Source organism: Salmo salar, chromosome ssa18 (genome assembly GCF_905237065.1).
Source record: "Salmo salar chromosome ssa18, Ssal_v3.1, whole genome shotgun sequence".
Taxonomy (NCBI): Eukaryota; Metazoa; Chordata; class Actinopteri; order Salmoniformes; family Salmonidae; genus Salmo; species Salmo salar.
Genome location: NC_059459.1, coordinates 2,622,725 through 2,635,958, shown reverse-complemented (window position 1 = coordinate 2,635,958; position 13,234 = coordinate 2,622,725). Strand labels below are relative to the sequence as shown.

At 43.9% G+C, this 13,234-nt stretch overlaps 1 protein-coding gene across 1 annotated transcript in view; it reads left to right on the top strand.

Annotated features, from left to right (window-relative positions):
- The window catches only part of cdh23 (cadherin-related 23), an 834,383-nt gene that overhangs the window by 53,005 nt on the left and 768,144 nt on the right, over positions 1–13,234 (top strand). The window contains exon 2 of the mRNA XM_045700638.1: positions 8,404–8,507. Coding sequence (XP_045556594.1) covers positions 8,423–8,507 — 85 coding nt within the window. The 5' untranslated portion in view covers positions 8,404–8,422. The remainder of the gene's footprint in view (positions 1–8,403; positions 8,508–13,234) is intronic.

Here is a 13,234-nt window from a genome sequence, read left to right as displayed (position 1 = left end):
TGGGCTGCCCTCTCTTGGCAGGTTTGTTGTGGTGCCATATTATTTCCTTTTTTTGATAATGGATTTAGTGGTGTTCCGTGGGATGTTCACAGTTTCGGATATTTTTTTATAATTCAACCCTGATCTGTACTTCTCCACAACTTTGTCCCTGACCTGTTTGGAGAGCTCCTTGGTCTTCATGGTGCCCCTTGCTTGGTGGTGCCCTTTGCTTAGTGGTGTTGCAGACTCTGGGGCTTTTCAGAACTGGTGTATATATACTGAGATCATGTGACAGATCATGTGACACGTAGATTGCACACAGGTGGACTTTATTTAACTAATTATGTGACTTCTGAAGGTAATTGGTTGCACCAGAACTTATTTAGGGGCTTCATAGCAAAGGGGATGAATACATATGCACGCTCCAATTTTCAGTTTTTTAGTTCTTTTTTTTATTACACTTCACCAATTTGGACTATTTTGTGTATGTCCATTACATGAAATCCAAATAAAAATCAATTTAAATTACAGGTTGTATTGCAACAAAATAGGAAAAATGCCAAGGTGGTGAATACTTTTGCAAGGCACTGTACAAGCATCATGAAACCCCTAACACAATAAATTAGTTTGACATAGTTAAAATCATTTTTTTACCTTACTTGCTTACCACTTTTTTTCAGGTGGTTTCTTCCTTCTAAGACTTCATAAAATGATGACCTCTTCCTAAATATTTCGTCAAATTATTAATTTTGTGTGTGGTTTCCTAGAAACATAGGTTGCTCAACTCACCCCTTTGGCTGAACTAACCCCACTCTCCGTTAGTAGTCACCAGTGAATGTTTCTCGCCAACCGAGTGATCCTGACATATTGCATGTGAAAAGGGTGAACTTTGTATAATTTTTTTGCAATGGTCATAAACTGCACAGTACAAATGGAGAAGAAATCTGAGAAAATTAGCATCATTGTGAGTTCGCCTGAATGCTTTTTGGGACTCCGTGATTTCACAGCAGAGGTCTTGCAAGGAATCCTGTCGATTACTGTATCACCCTCACAGGCCCCTGAGTCTCTGTAGGGAGTTGATTTTGATTGGACTGTGACTGAAGGAGAGGGATTGATTTTGATTTGTCTATTTTTTTGTATTTTGTGTGATGTTGTTTCCCCCCCCCCACACAGCTTTCTCGTTCACTAGCCCGTACTGTAGGTGGGGTCAGTACACCTTTTAAATTCTAGTCTGCCATAAACCTTCACAGAAAAAGAAGGCAATGTGTCCGCGCCTGCACAGAACTCCGACAAGTACCGAACTTCGACAGAGGCAGGCGAGGAGCTCCCAAGGACTAAACAGCAAAGAAAAACATTTCATGGAAATACCTCATGAGTTTAGCAAATGTTTGTGTGCAAATTCTACTCCCCCTTTCGGATGTGGTACCTCCTCATTTTTGGATATAGATTTAAGACAGAATGGAAGCAAATCTCTAACATATCACATCATATGCTTCAGCAAAGATTGTTATATGATCCCATGAAATTTGGTAGAAATATTGCCTTTTCTCAATTGGACACAAGTCCGTACTCTCCTCGACTCCTCCGCCTTCTTTTCTGTGACCCGGATAAATAGAAGTGGTTGCCATATGTAGGAGTGTCAATTTGTTATAAGGTGAACGTAGGAGTTTGCGCCTGTCCTTGAGTGCGGAGAAAAGCATGCACACATTTAAAAATGATACGCTACTTAATCATTTTATCTATAAAATGTATGGCACTGTCACAATTGTCTTCGTCTTCTGACGATAATGCGAAATCGTCATCAGAAAATGTGGACCAATACGCAGCAGGTACGTGAATGCTCATCTTGATTTTTAATTCATCTCAAAAATGAACATACAAAATAACAAAACACAAAAAAACGAACACTCGACAAATAAACAGTCTGGTAAGGCACAAGGCTATACACAGAATAATCACCCACAAATAACACATACAAACACACCCTAATATATGGGACTCTCAATCAAAGGCAGATAGACAACACCTGCCTTCAACTGAGAGTCCCAACCCCAATCAACCAAACATAGAAACACACACACTAGACTAACCATAGAATTAACTAAACATAAACCAAAACCCGGAAATACTAAATCAAACACCCTTTACACAAACACAACACCCCGAACCACATAAAACAAATACCCTCTGCCACGTCCTGACCAAACTACAAAAACAATTAACCTTATACTGGCCAGGACGTGACAGTACCCCCCCCTTAAAGGTGCTACCCCAGAAGCACCTTAAAAAATAACCCCAAGCAACACCAAAAAAAAAAATTCCCCTTTTCTAAAGGGAGGGAAGGGAGGGTGGCTGCCGTCAACGACGGCACTGTGCTACACCCCCCCTCCCCAACCCACCTATTTCTGGAGGTGGCTCTGGTTCCGGCCGTTCCAGGCTGTCGGGCCACTCTGGCATCGCCGAGGGGCAGTCGGGCCAGTCTGGCATCGCCGGGGGGCAGTCGGGGCAGTCTGGCAATTCGGGAGAGTCTGGGCAGTCTGGCAATTCGGGACAGTCTGGGCAGTCTGGCAATTCGGGACAGTCTGGGCAGTCTGGCAATTCGGGACAGTCTGGGCAGTCTGGCAATTCGGGACAGTCTGGGCAGTCTGGCAATTCGGGACAGTCTGGGCAGTCTGGCAATTCGGGACAGTCTGGGCAGTCTGGCAATTCGGGACAGTCTGGCCACTCCGGCAGTTCAGGGCAGTCTGGCCACTCCGGCAGTTCAGGGCAGTCTGGCCACTCCGGCAGTTCAGGGCAGTCTGGCCACTCCGGCAGTTCAGGGCAGTCTGGCCACTCCGGCAGTTCAGGGCAGTCTGGCCACTCCGGCAGTTCAGGGCAGTCTGGCCACTCCGGCAGTTCAGGGCAGTCTGGCCACTCCGGCAGTTCAGGGCAGTCTGGCCACTCCGGCAGTTCAGGGCAGTCTGGCCACTCCGGCAGTTCAGGGCAGTCTGGCCACTCCGGCAGTTCAGCGCAGTCTGGCCACTCCGGCAGTTCAGCGCAGTCTGGCCACTCCGGCAGTTCAGCGCAGTCTGGCCACTCCGGCAGTTCAGCGCAGTCTGGCCACTCCGGCAGTTCAGCGCAGTCTGGCCACTCCGGCAGTTCAGCGCAGTCTGGCCACTCCGGCAGTTCAGCGCAGTCTGGCCACTCCGGCAGTTCAGCGCAGTCTGGCCACTCCGGCAGTTCAGCGCAGTCTGGCCACTCCGGCAGTTCAGCGCAGTCTGGCCACTCCGGCAGTTCAGCGCAGTCTGACCACTCCGGCAGTTCAGCGCAGTCTGACGACTGTTGACTGGCGGGCAGCTCTGACGACTGTTGACTGGCGGGCAGCTCTGACGACTGTTGACTGGCGGGCAGCTCTAACGATGACTGTTGACTGGCGGGCAGCTCTGACGATGACTGTTGACTGGCGGGCAGCTCTGACGATGACTGTTGACTGGCGGGCAGCTCTGACGATGACTGTTGACTGGCGGGCAGCTCTGACGATGACTGTTGACTGGCGGGCAGCTCTGATGATGACTGTTGACTGGCGGGCAGCTCTGATGATGACTGTTGACTGGCGGGCAGCTCTGATGAAGACTGTTGACTGGCGGGCAGCTCTGATGAAGACTGTTGACTGGCGAGGCTGGGTTGACGCACTTGTAGCCTGGTGCGTGGTGCTGGTACTGGGCTTACCAGATTATGTACACGCACCTCCAGGCTAGTGCGGGGAGCGGGAACAGGACGAGTCGGACTGGGTTGACGCACTTCCGGGTCCGCACGAGAGACAGGAGCTGGAAACCCAGGGCTATGGAGGCGCACAGCCGGTCTAGATCTTACCTCCTGCACAACCCGCCTTGGCTGGATGGAACTAGTAGCCCTGTACGAGCGGGGTGCTCGTACAGGGCAGACTGGGCTGTGCAGGGGCCTGATGGTAGCCGTGCGTAGAGCGGGAGTTGGGTAGCCTGGTCCTCGGAGGCGTACCGGCGACCAGATGCGCTGCGCAGGCATCCTCCTACCAGGCTGGATGCCCGCTCTAGCACGGCACCTGCGAGGGGCTGGAATAACGCGCACCGGACTGTGCGTGCGTATGGGTGAGATAGTGCGCTCCTCAGCGAAACATAGCGCTCTCCACCCCATACGCTCCTCCATATAACCACGAGTAGCTGGCTTCCGGCTCTTCTTACGCCTAGCCAAACTACCCGTGTGCCCCCCCCAAAATTTTCTTGGGGGTGCCTCTCGTGCTTCTCCTTCAGCGCGTACTTGGCCTCGTACCACCGCCTCTCTGCCTTGGCTGCCTCAATTTCCCACTGCGGGCGTCGATAATCCCCAGCCTGATGCCAGGGTCCGGCCCCGTCCAGAACTTCCTCCCAAGTCCACTTCTCCCGCCAGTCCAACTCGAACTCCGTCTGCTCCTTCCTCTGCTGCTTGGTCCTTTGGTGGTGGGTGATTCTGTCACAATTGTCTTCGTCTTCTGACGATAATGCGAAATCGTCATCAGAAAATGTGGACCAATACGCAGCAGGTACGTGAATGCTCATCTTGATTTTTAATTCATCTCAAAAATGAACATACAAAATAACAAAACACAAAAAAACGAACACTCGACAAATAAACAGTCTGGTAAGGCACAAGGCTATACACAGAATAATCACCCACAAATAACACATACAAACACACCCTAATATATGGGACTCTCAATCAAAGGCAGATAGACAACACCTGCCTTCAACTGAGAGTCCCAACCCCAATCAACCAAACATAGAAACACACACACTAGACTAACCATAGAATTAACTAAACATAAACCAAAACCCGGAAATACTAAATCAAACACCCTTTACACAAACACAACACCCCGAACCACATAAAACAAATACCCTCTGCCACGTCCTGACCAAACTACAAAAACAATTAACCTTATACTGGCCAGGACGTGACAGGCACAGCTAGCTACATTTTATTTTTACCACTTTACACATGTATGTTGGGATTCCACCTCTGTAAATGTAATTTCCATACAAGCATATTTCTTTCCATGTTTCTTCTACTCTTGACCTTTGTCAAAAAGAGGCGACAAGAGGACGGAGGAGAGGATATGAGGAATCGAGGAAATCAAATTGAGATTCCCCCAATGTCTTTCTGTGTCTTTCTAAAACTGAGGGGGGTCAACATTTTATGGGGGGAAAAGGATTGAGATAACACAGGACCATCTGAATTAAAGGGGAATTTCACCCTGGCTTTGCCACGGGATGTAGTCATTACTATTAACAACATTACATTTTTATCGTAAACATCACAATTATCCAAATCGCAAGCTATAACTAGCACATGTTCATTTAGCTGGTAGTATCGGGAAGTTTCGACTCCCTGTGTTTTAGTCTGCTCATAGTGAACCACAAAGTCCAGCATTCATAGCGAATGCTCATACCGCCCCCTAGGTAGAGGGGGCGTGCCCACAAACTTGAACAAAGGCAGCATTGTTTACTTCGAACGACCAAAACAATGATCTCAGAACTTCTCTAGGCAAGATATGTTTTTCACTGTTTGTCATCATGCCAATCGCCATAAGCACAAGAGTCTCAGCTTCCCCAGCCCACCATGCCAAACACCATTGCTAGTGTACCGAAGCCAGATAAAGGACTATGGCTGTGTTTAGTTCTGAAAAATCTGATGTGATTAAGACCAATTAGTGGAAAAAATATCAAAATTGGTCTGCCTGTGTCAACGTAGCCAGTGTGGCTCAGCATAAGACCGTGTAGACCTGAGGTCTCGAACCCTGTTCCTGGAGAACTACCCTCCTGTAGGTTTTTGCTCCAACCCCAGTTGTAACTAATCTGGTTCAGTTTATCAACCAGCTAATTATAAGAATCAGCTGTGCTAGATTAGGGTTGGAGTGAAAACCTACAGGAAGGTAGCTCTCCAGGAACAGGGTTGGAGAGCCCTGATGTAGAACCAACATAAAATAAATATGGATATTTTCTATCAATCTTTGAAATTTGTCTGCCCTGATGGATTCACCAAATATTTTTATATAAGCTGTACAGGGCTCTGTTGCATCAAACAGATGCTAGACATTCAGATATCAAATACTGTTATTATATCCAAATAATGTTTGTTTATTTGTACACTATTTAATGCTTACTTAAGAGAACTGGGTATTCAAAAAGAATGTTAACATATCCAAAGAAAATTGTAAGAACAGTGTAGTACAGTTCAGTGTGTCCAAGTGTGTCTCAGGTGTAGAGACACACAAGTGCAGAGAATGGCAGCTACAGATTGTTATACCAGATAATGTGATATACCCAAGGAACTCGGGTATATTTAGAGACTTCTGTCATTGATCGAGTCAGCTGGGTGTCCACCCCAAAGTGCTGCATGTCATGATGACCTGTCTCGGTCAATGAGTGAGAAGACTTGAAATAGACACAATGGTGGTGCACATATTGTTGGATTACTTTATGGAAAAAAATAATAATTTTCTAAATTCAAACTGACCCCCTGCAACTGGACACAAATATTTTATAAGACTCCTGTTTCCCCGAATCGAGGACGAAGACGACATCACAGAAATTCTCTGTGCTACACCAAACAGTACCTATCCTGTAACTTCCAGTAATGGATTCCAAAATCTTTGGTTAAATCACATTATCTCGTGTAAAAATCTGTAGCTAAGAGAACTGGTCATCAGCAGATGATGGGAGAGGTGGTCATAATGAAATTGCAATTCTCAAGTAACATACAGTAAGTTCAGGTAATACTTGTAAAGCTGTGGAAGGAGTGCCATTCAGCTCCTCATGAGTCATCTGCTTGAATTCCAGCAGAGGGATACAGTTCACGGGATCCCATGACACACGCAGACAAAATTATTATGTTTCTTTAATCTAGAATCCACTCCAAGAAGAAGCCCAGGCACCACAACACAGTATCTACTTACAGCCATGTCTATCAGGCATGCTAAGGCAAATATGTTTATAGTAAATCCAGCTTCAGTTTTAGAGATTTACAAAGTAAATTGTTCTATGATTGTTCCTCATTACTGTTTGCTAGTAAACGTGGCTAGCTAGCTTTATGGATATGCAATAATTGTTATTTACATCTGTTTGGAATCCTATCTTGTGTTATGCCTATAATTTTGTGAGATTGAAATGCATCCACATTCATAATCATAACCTATGTCAACCGTCATCAATTATGTTACATAGCTAGCTAGTAAAATTATTTACAGTTGCTGACGTTACACGTTTGCTAACATGTTACAAACACAAGGCATGGCACATTACAAGTTAGCAGGCGCCAGGCTAACTAGCTAGCCAACTCTAGTCATGTGCTAACGTTTGCTGGTAAACCTAGCTTTAGGTGGCTGGTTGTAACATTGTAGCTTGCTGTTTAACAGCTAGCCATATTTACGACTAAAAAGAGAAGAGGTTTTACAATCGAGATACTAAAGATCTCTTATAGTTTTAGTCATAGATATGGCTACTGGTTGTTGTTTAGCTAGCTAACTTAGTTAACTAGCTACCTAGTTAGCTAAATTAGCAAACAGAAAAATAATCTGATTTCCCCTCACTCTAACAAGTAGTATGTTAGCCATAAATACACACTATGGGTTTCAGTAGATGAACTAAAGTAAGCTAGGTGCACTGTATTTGTCACGTGACCTACTGGTTCTGACATCGGCTGTAGCTGAGCTTCTAAAGTTAGCTAAATCCAATGCTTTCGTATTGAATCCTCTTCGCTATTTTGTGGTTAAAACATGTATGGTTGAATGTTACCATGTAGCTAATAGATGTTCCATTGTTGAATTCGTGTTCATGAGAGGAATCACTTGAAGCCATTGCATCTGGACAGTTTTCCCCAAAGGATTGTTGTTAGTGTCCGCCTCCTTTTCAAAAAAGCCTTGGGGAGGGACGGGGGCCAGAGCATGAAGCACCACCCAACACAAGTTGTAGTCTTTCAGAGACTGGAAGAAATGTTTCTGCTTGTATATTTAGCAGAGAATCGGCCTATCGGAATATTGCTGAAAGACGTCCAATGGCTCTATCGAACAAGGACAATCATATCTACACCCACAAAAACGTATAATGCAATCAGTGTAACATAGATTCCCCCCACACAATCATTACACTGGAAGTCGTCACAGGGTGTATCATTCAGCGAGCGAAGCCCTGACCTGCCTTTCTGGCCGGCCACATCTCACTGACCTAGAAACGATTCAGACATGATGAAAATAAGCCCTGATTCCCCCAGTGTGAAATTTCCCTTTAAATATTTTGAAAAACTGCCCTGCTTCTAAATGTGCTCCTTCTCATAAAACCTTACTTTGTTTTCTCTCTGAGGCTGACATTGAGCATTGTCTTTAAACACACACATAGACATGCTGAGTATTTCCTATATGTGTGTATGTTGCAGTGCGGAGCAGGAGCAGGCGATGTTGTGGAGTGTGGGTTTTGGTGGCAGGATGACTGTGGCCAAGCTCCTCCTATTCTTCTTCATCCTCCACACGTTCTGCGAAGGTGAGTCCCCACTACTTACTTTCCATGTTATCCCCCGCTCATTCACTCTCTCATCTCCTTCCATCCACACACTCCGCTCCTTATTCTCTCTTTTCCCCTCCCTCTCCTCTACCCTTCTTTAATTCTTGCGCTCTCTTCTCTGAACCCCTATTTTTTACCCTTTGTATAAATGTTTTCTTTGTTTTCCATTTCTATTATTCTCCCCCTTATCACTTCTTGTCTCTCTAGTCAAGCTTTCTTCATCTACACCTGATGATCGATCTTGCACAATTTGTCTGTTTGATTGGTGTTTATGTGTTTGTGTTTGTGTGTGTGTGTGTGTGTGTGTGTGTGTGTGTGTGTGTGTGTGTGTGTGTGCATGCATGTATGTTTGTGTGTGCATGCGTGTATGTGTGTGTTTGAGTGTGTTGTGAATTACGATGCCGTGTAAACTGGTTGTGACAGCATTGCTGTGACAGGCAGCTCTAGGAGGAGTCTTGGTGGTTCCAAATTGCTTCCATTTCAGAATGATGGAGGCCACTGTGTTCTTAGGAACCTTCAATAAGGCAGAAGTGTTTTGGTACCCTTCCTTGTGTCACAAGCCTGTCTTGGAGCTCTAAAGACAATTCCTTCGACCTCATGGTATCACGTTTTAGGGAAGACCCAGATGCAGACAGTCTCGAAATAACAAAAGATTATTACTAGAACAGTGGGCAGGCAAAACGACAGGTCAACTCCAGATCAGAGTACAAAAGGTACAGAACAGCAGGCAGTCTCATTGTCAGGGCAGGCAGAGATCAATAATCCGGTGGGATGTGACTAGGTACAGAATGGCAAGCAGAATGGTCAAAACCAGGAACTAGAAACAGACATGAGCAAGGGGAGAAACGCTGGTATGCTTGACAATCAAAACGAACTGGCAACAGACCACAGAGAGCACAGGTATAAATACACTGGGGATAATAGCAAAGATGTTCGACACCTGGAGGGGGGTGGAGACAATCACAAAGACAGCACAAAGACAGGTGAAACAGATCAGGGTGTGATATCAGGACAGCGATCGTCAACCTCGGATTAGACAAAGATTTTTAAGTCAACAAGCAGGACGCACAGGATGTACTTCAGACACCCGACAAGGCCAAAATCCCTGTCATTGGCAAGAGAAAGAGAGGCAGGTACAGAGGACATAGAGCAGGGTGCCTCTTAAGGATCTGCCGACGGCGAGTGGGAAATCTGCCTTTACCGTCAGTATTACTTGCGAACGTACAATCATTGGACAATAAATTAGACTAGGTACAATCACGAATATCCTACCAGCGGGACATCAAAAACTTTAACCTCTTATGTTTCACCGTATTGTGGCTAAATGATGACATGGATATTCATCTTGTGGGATATACTGGCTTGATAGAACAGCACACTCAGGTGAGACGAGGGGGGGCGGTCTGTGCATATTTGTAAACAACATCTGGTGCACGAAATCTAAGGAAGTCTCTAGATTTTGTTCGCCTGAAGTAGGGTATCTCATGATAAGCTTTAGACCACACTACAGTGAGGGAAAAAAGTATTTGATCAACTGCTGATTTTGTACGTTTGCCCACTGAAAAAGAAATGATCAGTCCATAATTTTAATGGTAGGTTTATTTGAACAGTGAGAGACAGAATAACAACAAAAAAAATCTGAAAAACGCATGTCAAAAATTGTATAAATTGATTTGCATTTTAATGAGGAAAATAAGTATTTGACCCCCTCTCAAATCAGAAAGATTTCTGTCTCCCAGGTGTCTTTTATACAGGTAACGAGCTGAGATTAGGAGCACACTCTTAACTTCTTTGGGATAGGGGGCAGTATTTTCACAGCCGGATAAAAAACGTACCCGATTTAATCTGGTTACTACTCCTGCCCATAAACTAGAATATGCATATAATTAGTAGATTTGGATAGAAAACACTCTAAAGTTTCTAAAACTGTTTGAATGGTGTCTGTGCGTATAACAGAACTCATATGGCAGGCCAAAACCTGAGAAGATTCCATGCAGGAAGTGCCCTGTCTGACAATTTGTTGTCCTTCTGTTGCATCTCTATCAAAAATACAGCATCTGTGCTGTAACATGACACTTTCTAAGGCTTCCATTGGCACTCTAAAGCCGCCAGAAAGTGGAATGGGGTGTCTGCTGTCTCTGGGCAAAGTATAGGAGCAGAGTTTGTAAGTGGTCAGCCTGGGGACAGTAAGACTGGAGATGCGCGGTCACGAAAACTCGCCATGTTTTTCTTTCTCTCTTTGAATGAATGCAACGTTGCCCGGTTGGAATATTATCGCTATTTTATGAGAAAAATACCATAAAAATTGATTTTAAACAGCGTTTGACATGCTTCTAAGTACGGTAATGGAATATTTTGAATTTTTTTGTCACAAAATGCGCTCGCGCGTTACCCTTCGGATAGTGACCTGAACGCACGAACAAAACGGAGGTATTTGGATATAACTACAGATTATTATTAGAAGTCCTGGGAGTGCATTCTGACGAAGAACAGCAAAGGTAATCAAATTTTTCTAATAGTAATTCTGAGTTTGGTGAGGGCCCAAGTAAGGAATCTTCTCAGGTTTTTGCCTGCCATATGAGTTCTGTTATACTCACAGACACCATTCAAACAGTTTTAGAAACTTTAGGGTGTTTTCTATCCAAAGCCAATAATTATATGCATATTCTAGTTTCTGGGCAGTAGTAATAACCAGATTAAATCGGGTACGTTTTTTATCCGGCCGTGCAAATACTGCCCCCTATCCCCAACAGGTTAAGGTCCTGGAGTCGCCTAGCCAGTCTCCAGACCTTAATCCCATAGAAAATCTGTGGAGGGAGCTGAAGGTTCGAGTTGCCAAACGTCAGCCTCGAAACCTTAATGACTTGGGGAAGATCTGCAAAGAGGAGTGGGACAAAATCTCTCCTGAGATGTGTGCAAACCTGGTGGCCAACTACAAGAAACGTCTGACCTCTGTGATTGTCAACAAGGGTTTTGCCACCAAGTACTAAGTCATGTTTTGCAGAGGGGTCAAATACTTATTTCCCTCATTAAAATGCAAATCAATTTATAACATTTTTGACATGCGTTTTTCTGGATTTTTTTGTTGTTATTCTGTCTCTCACTCTTCAAATAAACCTACCATTAAAATTATAGACTGATAATTTATTTGTCAGTGGGCAAACATACAAAATCAGCAGGGGATGAAATACTTTTTCCCCTCACTGTACATGTACATACTGCTTCAATTAGTCCAACTAATCGATGCCTGTATATAGCCTCGCTACTGTTATTTTCACTGTCTTTTATCTGTTGTTTTTCTTTCTTCATCTATTGTTCACCTAATACCTATTTTTTACTTAAAAATTGCACTGTTGATCAGTAAGCATTTCACTGTAAGGGCTATACCTGTTGTTTCGGCGCACGTGACAAATACACGTTGATTTGATTTTACACATGACTTGGTTTTTGCTCTGACACGTACTGTCAACTGTGGGACATTATATGTAACAACTGCTTAACACTATGGGCTACTGTATGTTTAAGCTTAAACTCTATTGGACCAGTTAGGTTCGCTACTGGAGCAGTAGGGAGAAATGCAAACCGCACAACTGAATAATTTAGGAAAAGAATGCCGGGTTGTATTTGGTAAATTCAAATTCTTACAAAAAAAAGAATCACCTTGAGTAAATATTAATATGAAATTTGTACAATGAGCTACAATACGTCAACAGTACAATATACTTAGATATTGGCCATATATCCCACCTATAATTTACTAGGCTGCACCCAACTCTATTTTAATCTGATGGTAGCTCACATTCAATGTGCAAAGTTCAATATAAATACAATAAACAGGAATCCACAGAAAAACACATCAATTCACAAATACTGACTTATAAACCACTATGAGATGGAATCAAATGTGAGTGACTGTGCATATCAATAAACACTTTAAGGTACTTAAATGTGGTATGTTCTTATTACAGTCAAAAACCCTAAACAAACAGGATCACAGAATATACAGTCGTATGAAAAAGTTTGGGCACCACTCTGAGGCTGCATAATAATTTACTCTGTCGTCACAGAAAATGATCACAGTGGCATGCCATTCATTTTCTAATAAAAGCTGAGTACTGGGGTATTGTCCAGACAAAGATTTTTAGTGTAGCAATATTAAGTTGTATTAAATTAAATCAGATGTGAAAAATAGGCTATGCAAAAATTTGGGCCCCCTTGTCATTCTGTTGATTTGAATTCCTGAAACTTCTTAGCACTGATTAATTGGAACACACAATTGGTTTGGTGAGCTCATTAAGCCTTGAACTTCATAGACAAGTGCATCCAATCATGAGAAAAGGTATTTAAGGTGGCCAATTGCAAGTTGTTGTTCTCTTTGACTCTCCTCTGAAGAGTGGCAACATGGGGGCCTCAAAACAACTCTCAAATGACCTGAAAACAAAGATTGTTCAACCTTATGGTTTAGAGGAAGGCTACAAAAAGCTATCGCAGAGATGTAAGCTGTCAGTGTCCACTGTGAGGAACATAGTGAGGAAATGGAAGACCACAGGCACAGTTCTTGTTAAGGCCAGAAGTGGCAGGCCAACTAAAATATTGGAGAGGCAAAGGCGAAGGATGGTGAGAACAGTCAAAAACAGCCCACAGACCACCTCCAAAGACCTACAACATCATCTTGCTGCAGATGGTGTCACTGTGCATCGTTCAAC